The sequence below is a fragment of the Panthera tigris genome, chromosome B2 (assembly GCF_018350195.1).
Source record: "Panthera tigris isolate Pti1 chromosome B2, P.tigris_Pti1_mat1.1, whole genome shotgun sequence".
Classification (NCBI taxonomy): domain Eukaryota; kingdom Metazoa; phylum Chordata; class Mammalia; order Carnivora; family Felidae; genus Panthera; species Panthera tigris.
In genome coordinates this window covers 4,699,354-4,723,957 of record NC_056664.1, presented here as the reverse complement: position 1 = coordinate 4,723,957, position 24,604 = coordinate 4,699,354, and the positions used below count along the sequence as shown (strand labels likewise).

At 41.1% G+C, this 24,604-nt stretch overlaps 1 protein-coding gene and 1 long non-coding RNA gene across 5 annotated transcripts in view; both read right to left on the bottom strand.

The window, feature by feature from the left end:
- The window catches only part of LOC102967256 (cytidine monophosphate-N-acetylneuraminic acid hydroxylase), a 334,461-nt gene that overhangs the window by 87,122 nt on the left and 222,735 nt on the right, over positions 1 to 24,604 (bottom strand). For all 4 annotated transcript variants that reach the window (XM_042985584.1, XM_042985586.1, XM_015540452.2 and 1 more), the window contains one exon: positions 19,692 to 19,739. In XM_042985584.1, the coding sequence (XP_042841518.1) occupies positions 19,692 to 19,739 (48 nt within the window). The remainder of the gene's footprint in view (positions 1 to 19,691; positions 19,740 to 24,604) is intronic.
- LOC122238534 lies at positions 4,983 to 6,529 on the bottom strand. The gene is made up of 3 exons (XR_006217458.1): positions 6,381 to 6,529; positions 5,256 to 5,349; positions 4,983 to 5,058 (listed from the first exon to the last, which is right to left on the bottom strand). It is a non-coding gene; the product is annotated as an uncharacterized LOC122238534 (long non-coding RNA).

Genomic DNA, 24,604 nt, shown 5'->3' with positions numbered 1-24,604 from the left:
ATTTTATATATATATATATACATACATATATATGTATGTATATATATATACACATATATATGTATGTATATATACATATACATATATATGTATGTATATATATATATACACATATGTACATACAGATATACATATATATACACACACATATATATATACACACACACATACACACACACACATATATATATACACACACCACATCTTTTTCCATTCATCCATTGATGGACATCTGGGCTCTTTCCATACTTTGGCTATTAGCAACAGTGTTGCTATAAACATTGGGGTGCATGTGCCTCTTTGAAACAGCACACCTGTATCCCCTGGATAAATACTGAGTAGTGCAATTGCTGGGTCATAGGGTAGTTCTATTTATAATTTTTGAAGAACCTCCATACTGTTTCCCAGAATGGCTGCACCAGTTTGCATTCCCACCGACAGTGCAAAAGAGTTCCCCTTTCTCCACATCCTTGCCAACATTTGTTGTTGCCTGAGTTGTTAATTCTAGCCATTCTCACAGTTATGAGGGGGTATCTCGTTGTGGTTTGGACTTCTATTTCCCTGATGATGAGTGACGTTGAGCATCTTTCTATGTGTCAGTTGGCCATCTGGATGTCTTCTTTGGAGAAGTGTCTATGTCATTTGCCCATTTCTTCACTGGATTATTTGTCTTTTGGGTGTTGACTTTGATAAGTTCTTTATAGATTTTGGATACTAACCCTGTATCTGACATGTCGTTTGCAAATATCTTCTCCCATTCCATCGGTTGCCTTTCAGTTTTGCTGATTGTTTCCTTTGCTGTGCAGAAGCATTTTATTTTGATGAGGTCCCAATAGTTCATTTTTGCTTTTGTTTCCCTTGCCTCCAGAGACAGGTTGAGAAAAAAGTTGCTGTGGCCAAGGTCAAAGAAGTTTTTGCCTGCTTTCTCCTCTAGGATTTTGATGGCTTCCTGTCTTACATTTAGGTCTTTCATCCATTTTGAGTTTATTTTTGTGTATGATGTAAGAAAGTGGTCCAGGTTCATTTTTCTGTATGTCACTATCCAGTTTTCCCAGCACCATTTGCTGAAGAGACTGTCTATTTCATTGGATATTCTTTCCTGCTTTGTCCAAGATTAGTTGGCCATACACTTGTGGGTCCATTTTTGGCTTCTCTATTCTGTTCCACTGATCTGAGTGTCTGTTTTTGTGCCAGTACCATATTGTCTTGATGATTACAGCTTTGTAATACATCTTGAAGTCCAGGATCGTGATGCCTCTACCTTTGGTTTTCTTTTTCAGGGTTGCTTTGGCTTTTCAGGGTCTTTTGTGGTTTCATACAAATTTTGGGATTGTTTTTTTCTAGTTCTGTGAAGAATGCTGGTGTTATCTTGATAGGGATTGCATTGAGTATACAAGATTACTTTGGGTAGTATCGACATTTTAACAATATTTGTTCTTCCAATCCATGAGCATGGAATATTTTTCCACTTTTCGTGTCTTCTTCAATTTCTTTCATAAGCTATACTATGGTATACTATGGTATACACTTGGTGTATAGGAATGCATCCAATTTCTGTGTGTTGGTTTTATATCCTACAACTTTGCTGAATTCATGGATCAGTTCTAACAGGTGTTTTTGGTGGAATCTTTTGGGTTTTCCACATAGAGTACCATGTCGTCTGTGAAGAGTGAAAGTTTGACTTACTCCTGGCCGATTTGGATGTCTTTTTTTCCTTTGTGTTGTCTGATTGCTGAGGCTAGGACTTCCGATACTATGTTGAATAACAGTGGCAAGAGTGGACATCCCTGTCATGTTCCTGACCTTAGGAAAGCTCTCAGTTTTTCCCATTGAGGATGATATTAGTGGTGGGTCTTTCATACATGGCTTTTATGATCTTGAGGAATAATACTTCTTTCCCTACTTTCTTGATGGTTTTTATCAAGAAAGGATGCTATATTTTGTCAAATGCTTTCTCTGCATCTATTGAGAGGATCATGTGGTTCTTGTCCTTTCTTTTATTGACGTGATGTATCACATTGATTGTTTTGGGGATGTTTAACCAGCCATGCATCCCAGGCATAAATCCCACTTGGTTGTGGTGAATTATTCTTTCATCATATTGTTGGATCTGGTTGACTAGTATCTTGTTGAGGATTTCTGCATCCATGTTCATCAGGGAAAATGGTCTAGAGTTTTCCTTTCTAGTGGGGTCTTTGGTTTTGGAATCAAGGTAATGTTGGCCTTGTAGAATGAGTTTGGTGTCTTGTAAACAGCATATAGACGGATCTTGTTTTCTTATCCATTATGTTACCTTCTGTCTTTTCATTGGAGCATTTAGTATGTTGACATTTAGAGTGAGTACTTAAAGATATGAATTTATTGCCATTATGTTGCCTGTAGAGTTGGAGTTTCTGGTGGTGTCCTCTGGTCCCTTCTAGTCTTTGTCGCTTTTGGTCTTTTTTTTTTTGTTTCATCTTTTCTCCCCTCAGAGAAACTGCCTTAAAATTTCTTGCAGGGCTAGTTTAGTGGTCACAAACTCCTTTAGTTTGGGGGAAACTTTTTATCTCTCCTCCTATTTTGAATGAAGCCTTGCTAGATAAAGAATTCTTGGCTGCATATTTTTCCGATTCAGCACATTGAATATATCCTGCCACTCCTTTCTGGCCTGCCAAGTTTCTGTGGGTAGGTCTGCTGCAAACCTGATCTGTCTTCCCTTATAGGTTAAGGACTTTTTTTTCCCTTGCTGCTTTCACAATTCTTTCCTGAGTTTTGTGAAGTTGACTATGATATGCCTTGTTGATGGTCAGTTTTTGTTAAATCTAATGGGAGTTCTCTGTGCTTCCTGGATTTTGATGTCTGTGTCTTTCCCCAGGTTAGGAAAGTTTTCTGGTATGATTTGCTCTCATAAACCTTCTACCCCTTTTTCTCTTGCTTCATCTTCTGGGACCCCTATGATTTGGATGTTATTCCTTTTTAATGAATCACTGAGTTCTCTAATTCCTATATCGTGCTCTTTTGCCTTAGTTTCCCTCTTTTTTCTGCTTCATTGTCCTCCATAAGTTTGTCCTCTATATCGCTGATTCACTGCTCTGCATCATCCATCCTTGCTGCCGTGGCATCAATTTGAGATTGCATCTCAGTTATCGCATTTTTAATTTCGTCCTGACTAGATTTTACTTCTTTTATCTCTGCAGAAAGGGATTCTATGTTTTTTTCAACCCCAGCTAGTAATCTTATTATCATGATTCTAAATGCTGGTTCAGACATCTTGCTTGTATCTGTGTTGGTTAAGTCCCCGGCTGTCATCTCTTCCTGATCTTTCTTTGGGGATGAATTCCTTTGTTTCACCATTTTGATGGGAGAAAAAGAATTCATAAAATAAAAATAAATAAATAAAATTAAAAATTAAAAACAAGACAAAAAATCCAAATAAATAATGCTAGATCCTAGGTGTGTTGTGGTCTTGTTGTTGAAAGAAGCTTGATAGAATAGAGGAAAAAAGGGAAGAAAAGAAAAAAAAGACAAAAAAAGGCAAATGTCTGAAAATTTTAGAAATCAATACAATAAAATAGAATAAACCGAAATGATGAAAGTAAAATAGAATTTTAAAAATTTACAAAAAAGTAAGAAATATAGTAAAAAATAAAAAATCTTTTTTATACAAATGAAAAATAAAAATAAATTTTTTCTCTTTCTATATTCAAGAATCAGAACAGAAAAAGAAAAAAATTGAATAGATGGACCAATGAACAGAATGAAATACAATTGAAATTACATCGGTTTCCCCTAGAAGTCAAGCTATGAAGCCCCTTATAGTCCGTAAACGAAGCAGGCAGACAGACTTGTGGTGTTCCTCTAAAGCACAATTGACCCAGCTGGACAGTGCTTGGTGTAACAGCTCCATTCTCCACTAGATGGCACTGCTTAGCTTACTTGGATGGATTGTTGGCGGTGCATGTAGGTGTGTTCGTGCACGTGCAGGAGGGGTGAGAATGGCATCACCCAGCTACCCAGTCTCCAGTTTCAGAACTCTGTGCTTTCCCCAACTGGCAATCAAGCATCCCTCCTTTGTCTCCAGCTTCCGTCACTCCCAGCTTCTACACTGTTTGTGACCAAGCTGTCAGCCTGCCAGGCAGCACCTCCCTCCCGACTTTTATCTCAAATGGGTCTATATTTCCAAACCCTTCACTTCTGAGGGCTGTGTAGCTTTGACCTGCTTAGACCCTCTCAGGGCGGGGGGGGTGGGTTTCACTGAGCAATGGCCAGGTGCTGGCCCGTCCCCAGGAATGTTCACACGACCGTGCCTCTACCGATGCCCAGAGACCATGGCCAGGTACCAGCCACCCCAGAAAAAGTTCATGCAATCATATAGCAACAGCCTTTCAGGGATTATGGAAAATCACAACACACATCTGGCACCAGGCTTCACACTTAATGACCTTGTTCCAGCACCAGCGAATGCCGTTGTTCTCCAGGGTCCACTGGGACCTTTGTCTGTGGGGAGAGGCCACACAGCCTCTACCCAATGTCCTCCCAGCAGTGAACTGCCTCTCCTCATGTGTCCCAAGGACCCCCTGGATCCCACTCTCCTCCTGGGGATTCCCACCAGAGCACCACCAGGTAACAAGCTGCAGAGTTTCAGACTCTGTGCTCCCCTGGTTTATAGTCTTAATGGAAGTTAAACCCTCTCCTTTCTTCCTTTTGTGTGCAGTCCTTTGCCGGTGTTTCCACTCTTTCTTTTCTCTCCAGCTGATTTTGGGGGGATTGTTTTCCCATACTCTCGTCCTGTCTCCGTCCTGTCTCCACAAGCAAACACAGCTCCCTGCCCTCCGCGGCTTCTCTCTCCCCCAGTTCACCTCTCCGCGCTGTGTACCTGCCGAGTTCTGTGGTTCAGGTTGTGCAGATTGTTGTGTTGATCCTCACATCAGTTTTCTAGATGTGCAGAATGGTTTATTGTTGATCTAGCTGCATTTCAGGCATGAGACAGGCAAAAAAAACTTCCATGCTGCTCCGCCATCTTGGCCCCTCCCTTAACAAAGGTATTTCTTTGATAAGACTAATAGAACTGACAAATTTCTAGTGTAATTTGTCAGAAAAATAAGAGAAAAATACAAATGCCAAGATTAGGATTGAAGAAGAATTACAGATTCTACAAGCATAAAAAATACATTAAGTGGACATTATTAACTTTATTTCAATATTCTGAAAATTCAGATGACATGGATGAATTCCTAGAAAAATACATCAGAAGAATTTAAGAAGAAATAGCAAACCTGAATACTCTTCAACCACCAAAGATAATGGTTGGTGGTCTAAACTCTTCTCACAAGGAAAACTCCAGGCCCAGATGGCTTCACACAAGTTCTACTAAAGTCAATGGAGAAATCATTTTAAACTTACAAAAAATTTTCAGATAACTGAAATGGAATAATCCATTCCCCCAACTCATTGTGTAAGGCTACTTTAATCTTTCTTTTTGAAGTAATCTCTACACCCAATGTGGGTCTCAAACTCACAACCCCAAGATCAAGAGTTGCATGCTCTACTGACTGAGTCACTCAGGAGCCCACCCTGAGGCTACCTTAATCTTTGGGACGGTATGAGAAAGATTGAAGTTTTTTTTCATTAAAAAAAAATTTAATGTTTAGTTGTTTTTGAGAGAGACAGACAGAGTGTGAGCAGAGAAGGGGCAGAGAGAGATAGGGAGACACGGAACCTGAAGCAGGCTCCAGGCTCTTGAGCTGTCAGCACAGAGCCTGATGCAGAGCTCGAACTCATGAGCTGTGAGATCATGACCTGAGGCAAATTCTGACATTTAACCAAATGAGCCACCCAGGCATTTTTTAAAAGATTTTAAAAAAATGTTTATTTATTTTTGAGAAAGAGAGTGCGAGTGGAGGAGAAGCAGAGAGAGAGGAAGACAGGGAATCAGAAACAGGCTCTGCACTGTCAGTGCAAAGCCCAACGTGGGGCTTGAACCCACAAACCATGACATCATGACCTGGGCTGAAGTCTGTTGCTCAACCAACTGAGCCACCCAAACACCCTGAGAAAGATTATTTATAGGCCAATTTTACTAATGAACATGGATGGAAAAATCCTAATAAAAATATTCACAAACCCAAACCAGCAATATATAAAAAAGATAAAACATCATAATCAACTAGTCTTCATTCCAGAAATGCAAAGTCAATTTAACATTAAGAAAATTAAGATAACTCTCCACCAAGAGAGAATCAGTGAGAAAAATCATATCATCACCTCAATAGACACAACAGTGTAAGAAAATTTCATCCATTCATAACAAAAACTCATAGCAAAATAGGAAAAATTATCTCTCTTAGCTGAGAAAGAGTATGTAAACCAAACCAGCCAAAACAAACCAAAACAAAACCTACAGCAAATATCCATAATGGTGAAACACTGAACACTTTTCTTTGGTACTGGAAATAAGATGAAGAGGCCTCCAATTACACTTCTACTCAACACTGTACTGAAGGACCTCCCTAGGACACTGAGGCAAGAAAAGGAAATAAAAAAAATATAACAGCTGCAAAAAAAAAAAAAAGAGAGAAAATGCTTTCATTCTTTGAAGGTACATTGTATATATAAAACATTCAAGAGAACACACAGATAAATTATAAGAATCTATGAAAGTTAAACAGAATTGCTGGATACCTAATCAATCATTTTAAAAGTCATTTATTCTCGGGGCACGGGGGCTCAGTCAGTTGAGTGTCCGGCTCTTGACTTCAGCTCAGGTCTTGATCTCATGGTTCGTGGGATTGAGACTTGAGTGGGGCTCTGTGCTAACAGCTCAGAGCCAGCTTAGGATTCTCGCTCTTCCTCTCTCTCTCTCTCTCTCTCTCTCTCTCTCTCTCTCTGTCTATGCCCTCCCTACCCTCAAAATAATAAACTTTTAAGAAAAGGCATTTATTCCCATACCAGCAAAAAAAAAAAAAAAAAAGACTATTGAAATTTTGTAAAGATAAAAACTTACAATTACATAACATACGAAATATCTAGGAATAAATCTAACCAAAGATGTGGTGATTATCTATGGAGAACATTATAGAACTCTATTGAGAGACATTAAGTAGATCTACAAGAGAGTTAATATTTTGTTCCCTGGTCAGAAGCTGAATATTATAAAGATGTCAATGCACTCCAAATTAATTCATAGACATAATACAATCCAAATCAAATTCTCAATGTTCTTTCGGAGGGAGTTTGTGTTTGTTTTGTTTTGTTTACATCAAAAAATGTATTCTAAAATTTATTTGGAACTACAAAAGGCCAAAAAGAGATAAAATATTCTTGAAGAGGAATAAGATAAGGGAAGATTTGTCCTAACAAATATCTAGACTTATTGCAAAGTTATAATTATTGTTATTATTTTTTTAGAGAGACAGCATGAGCGGGGGAGGGGCAGAGAGAGAGGGGGACAGAGGATCTGAAGCAGACTCTGAGCTGACAGCAGTGAGCCTGATGTGGGGTTCCAACTCAGAAACTGTGAGATCATGACCTGAGCCAAGGTCGGATGCTCAATGGACAGAGCCACCCAGGTGGCCCGCAAAGTTATAATTATTAAGACAGTGTGGTGTTGACTCAGTGACAGAAAAAATACATCAGTAAAAGGATAGAGGGCTGGAAACAAACAAACACATACAATAACACTTGAAAAGTGACATTGTATAGGTGCCTGGGTGGCTCAGTCAGTTAAGCATCTGACTCTTGATTTCGGCTCAGGTCATGATCTCATGGGTTCATGAGTTTGAGCCCCACGTTGGGCTCTGCACTGCTTGGGATTTTCTCTCCCTGCTCCTCCCCTGCTTGCTCTCTCTCTCAAAAATAAATAAAACCTAAAAACAAAAAAAAAAATGACATTGTAAATCAGTAGGGGAAGGACAAACTTTTCCATATGTGTTACTGGGATAATTTGGAGCCATACTGTAAATATAAATTGGCCTTCTGCCTATAGTATAGACAAAAATCAATTCCAGGCAGATTAAAGATGTATTTAAAAGGCAAACAATGTAAGTAAACACTTTCTTATGTTTTGAGTTCATTTTTGCAATGGATAATGAACCCAGTAACCTTAAAATAGCTGAGCAGTGCAACATGATTAACATGATAATTGCAGTAAAATTGTTGATATTAGTATGCAGGTCAGTAAAATTTGTAGGAAACAAAATTTTCTATTGGATTGTAGCCTTTTTTAACTTTATTTTTTAGTTTTTAAAATTTATATCCAAATTAGTTAGCATATAGTGAAGCAATGATTTCAGGAGATTTCATAATGCTCCTTACCCATTTAGCCCATCCCCCCTCCCACGATCCCTCCCGTAACCCTCAGTTTGTTCTCCATATTTATGAGTCTCTTCTGTTCCCCCCCCCCGCGTTTTTATATTATTTTTGTTTCCCTTCCCTTATGTTCATCTGTTTTGTCTCTTAAAGTCCTCATAGGAGTGAAGTCATATGATTTTTGTCTTTCTCTGACTAATTTTGCTTAGCATAATACCCTCCAGTTCCATCCACGTAGTTGCAAATGGCAAGATTTCATTCTTTATGATTGCTGAGTAATACTCCATTGTATATATATACCACATCTTCTTTACCCATTCATCCATCGATGGACATTTGGGCTCTTTCCATGCTTTGGCTATTGTTGCTAGTGCTGCCATAAACATGGGGGTGCATGTGTCCCTTTGAAACAGCACACCTGTATCCTGTGGATAAATGCCTAGTAGTGCAATTCCTGGGTCGTAGGGTAGTTCTATTTTTAGTTTTTTGAGGAACCTCCATACTCTTTTCCAGAGTGGCTGCACCAGCTTGCATTCCCACCAACAATGCAAAAGGGATCCTCTTTCTCCACATCCTCGCCAACATCTGTTGTTGTCTGATTTGTTAATGTTAGCCATCTTGACAGGTGTGAGGTGGTATCTCATTGTGGTTTTGATTTGTATTTCCCTGATGATGAGTGATGTCGAGCATTTTTTCATGTGTCGGTTGAACATCTGGACGTCTTCTTTGGAGAAGTGTCTATTCATGTCTTTTGCCCATTTCTTCACTGGATTATTTGTATTTTGGGTGTTGAGTTTGCTAAGTCCTTTGTAGATTTTGGATACTAACCCTTTATCTGATATGTTGTTTGCAAGTATCTTCTCCCATTCTGTCGGTTGCCTTCTAGTTTTGCAGATTGTAGCCTTGATTCTTACTATTTTGTTTAGACTAACGACTTGATTCCACACCGTTCAACTGGAAACAAAGCTTAGTGGGAGAGGAGAGCCAGAGAAGTGACAGGGAAGCTACAGATTACAACAGATTTGTGAACTTGGCCACACAGTGGTGGCAGGACCTAGCTGATACTGAGGTATATTTTAGCTCTATCCGTGTCATTATGCTAAAGCAAAATGAGTTACTCAGAGAAAGACAAATAGCATATGATTTCACTCATGTGTGGAATTTAAGAAACGAAATAAACAAGCCTAAGTTAAAAAAGAGACAAACCAAGAAACAGACTCTTAAGCATAAAGAACACACGGACGGTGACCAGAGGGGAGGCGGGCAGGGGGGAGGGAGGACATAGGTGATGGGGACTATGGAGGGCACTTGTTGCGATGAGCACCAGATGTTGAATGGAATAGTTGAGTCACTGTATTGTACACCTGAAACTAACATTATACTGTATGTTAGCCAACTGGAATTTAAATTAAAACTTAAAAAAAAACACCAAAGACATGTTTTAAACAACACTCACGTGTAAGAGCAAAAACTTCATGGACTGTATTTGTGACTAATTGTACAACAGGTTATTATAGTTTCTGTTCAGTGGAAAGGGCAAAATATTCCCACAAAGGGTGTTAATGTAGGCTTTTTTTTTTTTTTTGCACCCATGCTGTCGATTGTTAAGTGTAAGAGTCTGATCATGGTGCTGAATAAATGTAAGTGTGTCTTTAAAAAAAAATAGGAGGGGGCACCTGGCTGGCTCAGTCAGTACAGCATGTGACTCTTGATTTCCAGGTTGAGTTCGAGCCCCATGTTGGGTTGAGAGATTACTTAAAAATAAAATCTTAAAAAAAAGGCAAGCAATCAAGTTTTTTGAAAGATAACATAGGAAAAAATTTTCATGATCTTGGGGTAGTGTGGATTTTTTTCAACAAAACACAAAAGGCACCACCCAAAAAAAAAATTAGTGTTATTTTATACTATATTAAAAATTAGGGGCGTGTGGGTGGCTCAGTCGGTCAGGCGTCCAACTCTTGATCTTGGCTCAGGTCATGATCTCATGGTTCGTGAGTTTGAGCCTCGTGTCAGGCTCCGCGCTGACAGTGCAGAGCCGGCTTGGGATTCTCTCTCTCTCCCCTTCTCTCTTTACACCTCCACCACTCATGCTGTCTCTGTCTCTCTCAAAATAAATAAATAAACTTAAAAAAATTTAAAACACAGAACATGCTTGTCCAAAGGCACCATAAATAATGAAAAGACAAACCATCAAATGGGATATATGTAATACCCTTATAACAAAGGCTTTCTTTGCAGAATATATAAGAACTTCTAGAGATCAGTAATAAAAAGACTGCAATATACAAGAAAAATGGACAAAGGTTTCAACAACACTTCACAAAAGAGAATATTCGGATGGTCAATAAACACAAAAAGAAGGCTCAACCTAGCAATTGGGGAAATGAAAATTAAAACTACACTAACATACCACTACACCCACCAGAATGACTAAAATTAAAACAACTGAAAATACCAAGTGTTTATGGGCAGTAATGGAAACTCTCATATTACTAATGGTTCGGTCACACTGGAAAACAGCGGCATTTGCTAATGAAATAGAAAATACACACACATTGTGACTTACCGGTCCTACTTCTAATTAAGTCTCAACATTAGAGAAATGTGTGCATATATTCTCCAAGATACATGTACAAGGATGTACATCACAGTATTCATAATTGCTTCAAAATGGAAACCCAAATGTTCGTCAAAAATAAAATGTTAATTACACATGTATGTATTACGTAAATAAATTATAATGGTACAATATCATGCCATGGAAAATAAGACCAAGTGCAAATGAACCAAGTAAGACTACTTGTAAAAACATAATACCAGTATATTAAGGGACAACACACACACACACACACACACACACACACACACACACACACACACACGTGTATGCAAATATATACAATGTGACTTCATTCAAATAACATTCCCAGACAGAGGCACCTAGATGGCTCAGCCGTTGAGCATCTGACTCTTGATTCCAGCTCAGGTCACCATCCCAGGGTCTTGAGATCAAGCCCCACGTCAGGTTCCGTGCTGAGCATGGAGCCCACTTAAGAGTCTGTCTGTCTGTGTCTCTCTCCCTGCCCTCTACCCCACTCATGTGCTCTCTCTCAAATTAAAAATATTTTTAAAAATTAACATTCCCAAATAGGCAACTAAAGTATACTGTTTAGGAAAGTGAGAAAGATATTTGAGAAGTAGAGTACTCCATGCCTTTGGTGGGGAGAGAACTAAAATCAGAAAGAAGACATGCTCTGCAGCTAAAACAGGACATAAAGGGAAATTTATTCTTTAGAAAAGAGGAAATCATAAATCAATAACCAAAACCCTCAACTCTAGATCCAGAAAAAGGAGAGCAAGCTAAACCCAAGGCAAAGAGAAGAAAGAAAAGAATAACCATTACATTAGAAACTCAATGAAGCAGAACACAAAACACTAGAGGAATCAAAAGATTCCAAAAGAAATTTGGATTCCAAATTTCAAATTTCAAAAGATTCCAAAAGAAAAGATTCCAAAAGATGGCTCTTTGAAAAGATCATCAAATTGACAAACCTTTAGGCAGATGGACCGAGAGAAAGAGAGAAAACATCTGTCACAAGAATCAGGAATGAAAAAAGAGACATTATCATCAATCCTACACATATTAAGAGGATTGTAAGGTGATACTTTAAACAACTACAAGCCAACAAATACGGTAACAGAGGTGATGTGGACCAATTCCTGGAGGAACATGAATTGCCAAAAGTGATTCATGAAGAAACAGAAAACCTGAATAAGCCTGTGACAGGTAAAGAGATTGAATTAGTAATTACAATCAATACTTCCACAAGGAAAGCCCAGATGGCTTCATTGATGAATTCTACTGAATATTTCGAGAAAAACTAATATCAATCCTTCATAAACAGTTACACACCAACTGGGATTTATCATAGGAATACAAGATTGATTTAACATTAAAAATCAATTAATATACTATATACCATATTGATAAAGAGATAAAAACCACATGGTCATCTCAAAAGTTACACAAAGAGCATTTGACAAAAATCCAACATGTCTTGATAATTAAAACAAATCAAAAACAAAAAACTAAGAACAGATGGGAATGTCTTCAATCTAATCTGCAGAAAACCCACAGCTAACATTATACTTGATGAAAGACTGGTTGCTTTCCCCTAAGATCAGGAATAAGACAAGGATGTCTTTTCTTACCACTTCTGTTCAACACTATACTGGAGGCTCTACTCAGGCAAATTAAGCTAAATAAAGACATACAAGCCATCAAAATTGGAAAGGAAAAGTAAAACTATGTGCAGAAAACATGACCTTCTAATTGAAAATCCAAAGAGATTTACTAAAAAGTTCCAAGAGTTAACAGACAAGTTCAGCGAAGGTACAGATACAAGAATAATAACAAAAGTCAATTGCATTTCTATATGCTAGCAACAAACCAAAGAAGAAATTATAAAAATAATTCCATTCAGAATACCATCAAAAAGAAGAAAACACCTAGGAATAAATTCAACAAAAGGAGTGCAAGACTTGTACGCCAAAAACTACAACACGTTGAAGGAAAATAAAGCTCTAAATAAAGAGAAAGACATCCCATGTTAATGGATCAGAATACTTAAAATGTTAAGATGGAAATTCCCCCTAAATTGATCTACAGGTTTCATGCAACCCCTATCCAAAACTCAGAAACTGACGAGCTGATTCTAAAATCTTCATGGAATTGCAAAAGACCCAGAATAGTCAAAGCAATTTTTAAAAGAACCAAGTAGGAGGACACACATTTCCCAATTTCAAATTTACTGCAAATCTACAGCCATCGAGACAGTGTGGTGCTGACATAAGGATAGACACAGATACCAATGGAAAAGAACTGAGAGTCCAGAAATAAATCTGCGTGTGTGTGTGTGTGTGTGTGTGTGTGTGTGTGTGACCAGCTGATTTTCAACAAAGGCACCAAGATCGTAAGAGTTGAAAGGATAGTATTTTTAACAAAATGCTGGCGGGACAACTGAATAGCCACGTCCGAAAGGATGAAACCGTACCCCTGTCCCACACCACATAAAAAAAGCAACTCAAAGTGAATCACAGACCTAAAAATTACTGGTTGAAACTATACAACTTTTAGAAGCCAACTGTAGGGAGTGAGTTGGAGGACTGGAGGGCTGATGAAAGAAAAAGACACGATACAGACACAAGATGGCAGTAATGTGCGCATGCCTTGTGTGGGAGACACAGAGGGTAGGTTGAGGGAGAGGCTTATCACACCATGCCAGGGACTGTCCATTGTTCAGCAGGGCCACCGACCTCAGGGGAGAAGAGCAGGGGAAATTCCAAAGGAGAGAGGCCGATGTGTCTACGTGGTGTCAGCTTGGCCACACAGTAGAGCACTTGTGCCAGAGAGTTCAAAGGGTCACCGAGCTTGGGATCTTTACAGCACCGCGGCTTGTTCTGTCTACGGCTAACAAACGTTGTCAGCTTCACAAGGTAGGCAAAGCAGTCTTTACAGGACTCAATTCTGCTCATTTGGGCGATGCTTAAAACCACTGAGTGTACAAGAATTTGAGTTTAGCACCACCAGCTTTTCAGCTAATGGGTCTCTGCTTGCTCTTGAAAAATAAACAACCGTGGTGCCTGGGTGGCTCAGTCGGTTAAACGTCCGACTTCAGCTCATGTCATGGTATCGCGGTTCACGAGTTCGAGCCCCGTGTCAGGCTCCGGGCTGACAGCTCGGAGCCTGGAGCCTGCTTCGGATTCTGTGTCTCCCTCTCTCTCTGTCCCTCTCCCACTGTACTCTGTCTCTCTCAAAAATAAACAGACATTTAAAAATGTTTTTAAAAACACTAAAAAATTAAATAAAAATAAATTGCCTAGAGAAGAATGTAACAGGGCCATCTTGGGCTCACTTACACTTTAAAAAAGTAATAAATCTTTGTGACTTTAGATCAGGCAATGATTTCTTAGATACCACACCAAGTGAAAAAAAAGGCAAAATTGGGGTGCCTGAGTGCCTTAGTCAGTTGAGCATCCAATGCTTGATTTCAGCTCAGCTCATGATCGCAGGGTTGTGGGAATAAGCCCTAAGTTAGACTCTGCACTGAGTGTGGCACCTGCTTACGATTCTCTCTCTCTCCCTCTGCCCCTCCCCTGCTCGCAACAGCATGCAAGTTCTCTCTCTCTCTCTCTCTAAAGTACAAAAGAAAAAAGACAAACTTGATAAATTTGGCCATTAAAATAAAAAACTCTCACACTTCAAATGATACCATCAGGAAAGTGAAAAGACAACACGCAAATGTTTGCAAATTGAATACCTGATAAAAATTTCGTATCAAGAATGTATAAAAAAACTCTTAAAACTCACTAACAAAGCAAATAACCCAACTAAAAAACAAAGGATTTGAATACACATTTCTCCAAAAAAGATACATGAACGGTCAGTAACACACATGAATAGGAGCTTAATATCATTAGTTGAGAGAGAGACTCAAATCAAAACCACAATGAGATAGCACTTCACATCCATTAGAATGGCTATTATAATAAATACAAATAATAGCAGGCTTTGGTGAGGATGTTGACAAATGGGAACCAACATGCACTTGCTGGTGGGACTTCTGGAAACAATTTGGCAGGTTCTCAATGTGTTAAACGCAGAGTTTCTGTATGATTGAGCAATTCCACTCCTAGGTCTCTACCCCAAAGCACTGGAAACATATGTCCACACAAGAATTTGTACACGAATGTTCATTTGGCTATTATGAAAACAACCTGAATGGCCATCAATTGATTCGTGGGTGAACATAACACGCATGTCTGCACGACAGAATACTATTTGACAATAAAAAGGAAGGATGTACCAGTGCGAGCTACAACATAGATGAACCTCCAAATACCGAGCTAAGTGAAGGAAGCCATAAAATGCCACATATTGTAGAATCTCATTTATATAAAATGCCCAGAGTTGGCAGATCTATAGAAACAGAAAGGAGAGTAGTGGCTGCCAAGGGTGAGAGTGGAGACGTGGCTGGGGAATACGGAATGACCAGGGATGGGCATGAGGTTTCTTTCTGGGGTGACAGAAAGAGTCTAAAATCATTGTGACGATAGCTGCATATCTCTGTAAATACACCAAAGACTATTGACTGAGACACTTAGATCAATTTTATAGCATTTAAATCCTATGTCAAAAAAGCTATTTTCAAAAAAGGGAAAGGGGGCACATAAGAGACTTCTGGCATGCTAATAGGTATTGCTACAGTTACTGACTTGGGTTAAACTGGTATTTATAGGTGTTAAACTTTATGTTTTATGAACTTCTCTGTATACACCTTATAACGCACAACAAAAATAGCGGGGAAATTCGTATCTTAAATACGGCTTTTCAACAAAATAAGTCAGTCAGAGAAAGACAAATACCATATGATTTCATTCGTATGTGGAATTTAAGAAACAAGACAGACGAACATATGGGGGGGCGGTTAGAGAGGGGAAACAAACCATGAGAGACTCTTAAATACAGAACAAACCGAGCGTTGATGGGGGTGCGGTGGGGGGAGTGGATTAAAGGGGTGATGGGCATTAAGGAGGGCACTTGTTGGGATGAGCACTGGGTGTTATATGTAAGTGATGAATCACAGGATTCTACTCCTGAAACCAATCTTGCATTGTATGTTAACTAACCAGAATTTAAATAAAAACTTGGAAAGAAAAATACATGCATACATAAAGAAGGCTTTTCAAAGCATATGCACTCCTCACTTACTCTGAAATGTAACTGTAAATAAAGCCCGCCCTTCCAGGAGGGGGCAGACCACCTCTGACACCAGGTAAAATCAATGCACAAGGTCAAACACCAATGCATTTGCCTTAGTTCCCCAAGCTGTCTCCGGATTGTCTTCTAGGGACAAGAACTGGAGGGGGTTTGAGTTATTTTTAAAAAATTTTTAAGTATATTTATTTATCTTTGTGAGAGAGAGAAAGTAAATGGGAGAGAGGCAGACAAAGAGGGGGAGAGAGAGAATCCCAAGCAGGCTCCACACTGTCGGTCACAGTCTCTAACTCGAGGCTCGATCCCAAAAACTGTCAGATCATGACCTGAGCTGAAATCAAGAGTCAGATGCTTAATTGACTGAGCCATCCCAGGAAGCCCAAAGTTTTTTCTAATTGTGTTTCTTTTAAGTGATCTCTAAGCCCAACACGGGGCTCAAAGTCATGACCATGAGATCAAGAGTCACATGCTCTAACCAACCGAGCCAGCCAGCCACCCCATTTGAGTTATATTTTAATGATAAGTGCTTCCTGTGTGTGATGCATGAGTAATAATGATGAGAGTAATAATTGAGCCTCACCTAGAGGACAAAATACTAAAGAAAAAGAGAAAAAGACATTCTTCCAGGACATCTTTCCACTGTCAATTTCCTATCTTTCTCTGTCACCGACGTGTTACAACTTTTCCTTTGGAAATAAAGCTTAAAATAAAAATAAAATAGGGGCATCTGGGTGGCTCAGTCGGTTGGGCATCCGGCTCTGGCTCAGGTCATGATCTCGTGGTTCGTGAGTTCGAGCCCCGTGTCGGGCTCTGGGCTGACAGCTCGGAGCCTGGAGCCTGCTTCGGATTCTGTGTCTCCCTCTCTCTCTGCCCCTCCCCCGCTCATGCTCTGTCTCTCTCTCTCTCTCAAAATAAAATAAAATAATAAAATAACGTAAACAAATTTAAAAAAAATAAAATAGACCTGGGTTGGGTCTATTTTTGAAACGGACTCACAGAAATTTGCAAAAATAGTCACAGGTCCTGTGTCTCCTTCAACTAACTTCTACTAGTGACATTTTAGATGACTGTTACTACCGTGTTATAACACCCAAACCAGGAAACTGACGTTGCTACAACACTGTCGGGTACACACTTTATCCCACAGTCACGTTATACATGCACCATTTTCACCCATTTTCATGCACATGTGTGGGTGTGTGTGTGGGTGGGCGGGTGTGTGTGTGTTCTATGAGATTTTAGTCCATGTATAGACGTGGATAGCTACCACTCAATCAAGATAACATAACTCTTCCATTGTCACCAAGGACCTTGCTCGGTGAACTCCCAAGGAACTCCCCTTTATATGGCGCCCCCACTGTGCCTATCCTCTGGCAACCACTGATTTATTTGTTCTCTACCCTTAATGCCATTTTGCAAGTGCCATATAAATGGAATCATACGGCATTAGATTGACTTTTAAACTGTCGAGATCTCTCTCATTAAAGGGAAAAAAAAGTCTCAGCCCCACATAGTCTCCAGCTACTTGTTTTTCTCCTCACCCTCAGAGTCCACCATGCTTTTGGGGATTGCTGTTTCTATACACCTAACAGCTCACTGGTTTCTATCCTACATTTCTGCTCATACTTTCTGTTTCCGCTGTTGACTCATCCTTCCGCTACCCGGTCATTAAATGTTGTAGTTACTCAAGGCTCTGTTCTACATTTTCTTCTTTTGACACTTCTTCCTAAGGGATCTCATCCATACCCATGGCCCCAGAACACTCATGACTCAAACTCAAACACACACACACACACACACACAGATACACACACACACACACACACACACACACACACACACACACACACTGGAGCCACAAAGCCATTGCTGTAAACGAACTGCCTTTTGGACATATCCTTCAGAATATCTTAAGCACACCTGAAACTTAGCATGTCCAAAATTCAACTTGGCACATCTCACCCTCCCAAACCTTCATACGTCCGCCATGACCCTGTTAGCGGACACCCCCTTTCCTCTCGCTATCACATATTCAATTCAAGTCCATCCATTTTACCCAGAAAGTGCATTTTCACGACCATCCTCCTCTCCCACCTCACCCAAACTACCATTATCTCCCTTCTGGACCACTGTCAGACTCCCTAACCGATCACCCTGCCATCACTAAGTCATTCTTTCCACTATGGCCAGAATAACATTTAAGATGGACATTTTAAGATAATCTCATCCTGCCAGTCCTTCTCTTGCCTCTCAAATATCCGTCAATCTCCTGCCATTGTTTCCAGAAGACCTAATATGGCCTGGACCACAGTGACCCCTAATCACTTCCTCCAGCTCGTTTTTATCTAAGCTGTTTCTCCTAACAACACCTGGCCTTTTTTCATTTCCTCAAAGTACAACCCTGTACCCAGAATATATTGCTTTGATCCCTTCTCACGTATTTTACTCTCCTACCCTCAATCATCTCCACTGGGAAACCTTCCCTGAGTCTCCAGAGAAGGTCAACTCCTGCTATAACAGTCTCACAGCACCGTGTTCCTTTCTTTCATGTGAGATACTAAACCTATAATCGCATGTTTAATTATGAGACTGATCAATTACCTGTACCCCCTAAAAAACTGAAAACCACACAGGGAAGGAACCGTGTGTGTGTAAGTTTGCTGCTGCACCTCCAAGAACCTAGCACACACGAGGATCCCAATTAATATTTACTGAAAGAAGAAATGAATATTGCACCTAACGGCCCACCACAGTGATTCTTACAAAACCTTTTACACGAACCTGGGATTTAAACGTGGGAGCATTCCTAGAATATCTTTAGAACAGCTGCATGTTTGCTTGAGAACTAGGCATGTACCCAAATGGTACACTGACATGTTTAAAATGAAATGTCCTACAGACAGTATCCCCAACATGACTAGGCAGCAGTCTACAAATTTATTTGTACTGCACGTGACCTTCCCCCCCCAGAAACAATTTGCGAATGGTGAGTAAGCTCCAACCCAGCCCTCAAAATCTTACCTATCTCTCGATGGAGTCAGCATCTTACTGTAAGAACGTTAAGGCTGACTGCACTTCTGAACCAAGAATTCAGGGAACCTCTCAGTCCAGAGCACCCCTCAACTCCAAGCCCTTCAGGGCTTGAACCCCCATGGCTCCTTCAGCCCTGACCCTTTAGTCTTTCTCATGGCCCTAAAGCTTTTTGAGCCCTAAGCAAAGCAGGAGGCAATGTATACACAGAAGCAAGTTCCAAAATCAAGAAGATCTGCTGGTAGCCAGAGACAATAGTAATGAAAACCTGCAGAAAAGAAGAGGTCACGAGTGAAGGGCTGGGCACAGTGGACATGGCATGGGAGAGAGAGAGCTCTGGCAGGGAGGATTTCAGGACAGCCAGGGTGTGCAGGAGGCAAGCTCAGAACCCAAATAACTGACTGAGTTGTGACTCCCATGCTCCTAAAATGGGACATATATCCCCAAATCATCTTAGCTTCACGAGATCCTCCCTATCCTCCACCAAGAGCTTTCAATTCCTTGTACCTTTTCATTGGAAGCAGTAAATACAAGTTAGCAAACATATCAATCCCAAATTCGGTAGGAAGAAAAAAAAAAAGCAAACTAGAAACCATACCTTTGTTCCATTCCAGGTAGGAAGGGGTCAAACAGCACAAAACAGCTCCTTAGAGAAAGCAGAAACAGAAGGAGACTGAAATCTTCTTTTAAATGATGTTTACAACTTCTAGGATGACTCCAGCCTGTAAATTTCAATTTGCGTGGTAACGAATTTGATTTGATTTCTTTGAAGCCAGAAAACCTTTTCAAAAGCAATTATGAGAGCACAGGGGGTGAGGGGACTTGTGGAGGCACAGACATTCAGCCAGCTGATGTGAGTTTCTGTTGTCTTCAGATACCTGCTAACCTTCACTCACCCACATGGCTCCACCCATTACAGCCTGGCAAGTGGAGGGTGATTTTAGATAACCTTCTAATTCCCTGCCAGCACCAGAGCTTGGGGTGTGTATGGGTGTGTGTGGGTGTGGGGGTAGGGAGTGTTATGGGTGTGTGGGGGGGTGGTGGGTACATGCAGGGGGGTAGAGATGTGTGGGTGTGTGACAATGTGCGTGTGTGTGTGTGTGTGTATATGTGTGTGTGTGTGTGTGTGTGTGTGTGTGTGCGCGCGCGCGCAGGCACATGAATGAGGTGACAGAGGAGAAAGTACCAAGGAGGAATTAACTCTCTGTTAATTCTGCCTCTTCGAGTCAGCTCGTCACCTACACACATATACCCCGTATTTAATGCACTAACAATAACTGCTTTCCTAGCGAACAAAGGGTATCTGCAGACTATTTTCCATCGAGGTGTAGAGTTTAGCTCTGGCCCCAGGTCGTCCCTGATTCCTACACCCCTCTGACTGCGATTCTGTCTTCCCAGTCCCTGGAGCCCAGGCCGGTGCCAGCTCAGGGTCCAAACCCAGATCTCCTGGCAAGTCTGGGATCTTCTCCACGGTTGATTTCCCCTATGTGACAAATTCGCTGTCTCTCGGCTGGTCACTATCCCGGCACTTGCTGGCAGGTCTTCGGCGGTCCGTCAAACAAGGACAAGAAAGTAAACAATAAAAGACTATCAGACAGTTTTCCCATCAGGTTAAAAACCCTCAAGTTCTTCCTCCTTCATTGAAATCACTCCATTTTTTTTCCTTTTAAATTTTACTGATTTTTGAGAGAGAGAGAGATCATGCGCACAGGGGAGGGGCAGAGAGAGAGAGAGAGAAGACAAAATCCCAAGCAGGCTCCGCACTGTCAGCGCAGAGCCCGGTGCGGGGCTCGAACCCACGGACCGTGAGATCACCACCTGAGCGGAAACCAAGCGTTGGACACTTAACCGAATGAGCCAGCCAGGTGTTCCTCACTCACCGCCTTTTCTAACTGACTTTTCTTTCTCCTGAATTCCTGGAGAATTCTGCACCTCACAAATTGTACTTGAGGAAAAAGGAATAATACTAAATTCTCTAAATATGTTATTTCTGCTAGTAAGACTGTAAGCTTCTGGAGCACAGGAAGTGTGACAAAGGACTTGTATCCCCAAGGATGCTTATGATGGTGTGGAGGGACCAACTCAATGGCAAATCATCAGTGGAGTAGCAAATCAGCTTCAACTGTTCTAGGAGGAGACATGTCTGTTAATAGGATAAAGGAAGGATTTCTACATAAGGCAATTTGAGGTAACCCCTGGCCCCTGAAAGTGTTCTTCTCCTTCCCAAATCGAGAAAGTCTCTCAATTCTTCCTTCCCTAGTGTTACAACATATTGCATCATACTTTTTAAAAACTCAAGTATAACATATAGTAAGGTGCACTAATCTTGAATGTACAGCTTTGTGATTTTTTTAATTCAAGTACGCTTCACACCCAGTGCAGAGCCCAACATGGGACTTGAACTCATAACCCTGAGATCAAGATCTGAGCCGAGATCAAGAGTCGGATGCTTAACCGACTGAGCCATCCAGGTGCCCCTATGATCTCTTACATAGATATACACCTATGCAAATGCCTCCCACATCAAAGTACAGAACATTTGTAGTTCCCCAGCAAACTCCTGCCCTGCCAATACCCACTCCAATACCAACCACTCTTCTGACCTCTATCACTACAGGTTAGTTATGCCTACTCTTGAATTTCATATAAATGGAATCGTACAGTTACATACCTGGGCTCTTTCTCCCACCATTATGACATTTATCCATATTATTATTTGTTTCTAAATTTTTTTTAATGTTTATTTATTTTGGGGAGAGAGAGACAGAGCGTGAGCAGGGGAGGGGCAGAGAGAGAGGGAGACACAGAATCCAAAGCAGGCTCCAGGCTCTGAGCTGTCAGCAGAGAGCCCAACGTGGGGCTCGAACTCACAAGCCTTCGAGCAGCAAGATCGTGACCTGAGCCGAAGTCGGCCACTCAACCAACTGAGCCACCCAGGTGCCCTGACATTTATCTGTATTATACACAGCAGTGGGGTGTTCCTTTTCATTGCTGCCTAGTATTCCACTGTGTAAATATGCTACATTTTCTTTATCCTACTATTGTTAGCTATTTGGTCTGTTCCTTGTTTTTGCCTATTATGACTAAACATGCTATGAATATTCTTGCACATAACTTTTGGTGGACATAAGTGCTCATTTCTGTTGGCAATATACCCAGGGATGGCATTTCTGAGTCAAATGGTATATAAACATCCAACTTTGACAGGTTCAAACAATTGTCCAAAGAGACTCTACCAATTTGCACTCACAACAGCAAGTGTAAGAGTTGTGTGGTGATATCACAGGCTTTTTGCACCATTTTCGCAGTGTTTTTCAGTGTGTAATTAGTCAACTGGACATGGCCAGTTGCATGCTAAGCAGCTATAAACCTTTGTGATTGGTTGACCAGCCCTAACACAAGCATACGGACAGCGTAAGGGGACCAGCACCCAAGAGTATGGTATGGGGACCAGATGCGTCACAAAAGTGAGTCTAAATCAGGTAGACAAAGGAGAATGACAACGAGTCTGTTATTTACTCCTGGCTAATGGTGAGCCACACTCTCTGGGGTCTGTACGTTATTGCTGGTGGCTGTACATGTGTTACATGTTGCATACATCCCACACAAGCCTCACTTAAGGAAAGGAGGCAGGAAACTGCCAGAAGAAACTGGCACAATTGCCGTGGGAACCCGCATTGCATGCCAGCACTGAGAAACCTAAGAGAAATCAAAGGGGGTATATGGACCACTACATATGTGGAGGAAATTGGGAATTGGAAATAAGAAGATCTCTCTCCCCAAGATGGACTGAGTACACAAGGCAGAACTTAAAAAAACACCTTTCTCATTAGTGCACTGAGTTATAAACATTGTCATTTTAATAGCGGGAGCCCAGACTCTCTTGAGGAGAAAACAGGTCTGGTGATGGCTTGTCTGCCTGTTTAAGTGCTGACAGAAAAAGAAACTAGGATTCTGGAGAAGGGGGCTCTTGAATGAGCACGAGCCAGTAGGAGGTGGGGGGAAGGCACCTGGGGAAGCAGGTGCACGCAGGCTCCCAAGATGGGGAGGGGGAAGGACTTTCAAGGACAGTGTGTGCTCTCTGGAGGGCAGTGATACCACCCCTCCTTACACCTCCAGCAAAGAGAGCCCCACACAAGGTGAATGGCGCTTGGGAAACACAGGGAAAGATGTGGCCTTTGTCCGGGCCAGGATGGGCTGGCTATAAGGAGGAGTGAGGTCAGGAGATGATTGGCCAAAGAAAATTGGACCTTGAAGGGACCATTTATACAAAACCTGCTGGAATCAAAAAGAAACAAAAAAAAACCTAGGAGGGGCATTAAAGCTCCCATCGGGGATGGGATTGGGAGTTAGACGTTTAAGTCTCAAAGGACAAAGTGACATGCAGGAAGATGTTGCAGAGATGGAAAAGGAAGTATGAACAGGGAGCAGCGAGGGAACAGCCGTATGAAACAGAACCGTGAGTGCCACAGCAACGCATAGTCAGAAGAGGCCTTAAGTAGCAAGATATACCAAAACCACATTTAGAATCTGTGAACTAGGAAACCAATTTAAGGAGTCTCATCCCCCTCCCCCCACCCCCCACCAGCTCAGAAAAAAATTAAAAAAGAAAAAAGAACATAGAAGAGAGAGAAATTATGAAACACAAAATAAACAGGAAGAAAATATGAGAATAAATAAGAATTTGTCTTCCAAAGGGGAAAAAAACCCAAATTGAAAAGGAACAGTCAAAGAAATAAAAAGAGAACTTTTTTTTTTTCCAGCTGAAGAAAAACCAGATTCCATAGTTAAAGGATCTAATGATTGTTGGGCAGGAATGCTGAAAAAAGACAAACTACAGATAATCTGATGACACTTACAAGTGACCAAAAAAAAATCCTACAAGCTTCCAGACCACTCCCCTACCCACTGTACTCCCTCCGCCCAGAGAAGTCCCCCAAACAGCACCTGGCCACAGAAAAGAAACCTGCTGATATCAGCCCTCTCATTTGCAAATAAAATGCTAGGGGGATGACAAAAGAAGTGGGGGGGGGGGGCGGGGGGGAGCATTCTACAGCCTGGTGGTGACTCAAGCGAGGCTATAAAAAGAAGATCTCTTCAGACTTGCCTGACTCAGAATGCACACGGGTCAGCTGTGCTCCCCTGAGAGTCCCTTCCCCAGTCCCCTCATCCTCTCTGTCTCGAACTCTGGGGAGAAACCACTGTAACAGAACACCGCACCTCCCAAAGAAGTGTGCCAGCCTTCTCCAGGGGAAGGTTTGTATCCCGCCCACTCTCACCCACACTGTACCCTAGAGAAAAGTTCTCTAGATCTCTCAACACTGTCCTACTAAACCTCCCTCGGATGATGGCCTCTTCCGGCAACTATCCTCCCTCTCTCTCTCTCTCTCTCTGTCTCTCTCTCTCTCTCTCTCTCTCTCTTTCATCTGCCACATTTCTTGTTACTCTTATTCCTCCTCTCCACTTCCTGACTCTCCCTCCCCAGTGCCCTCTGGCTTCTCCAGGAAGGTG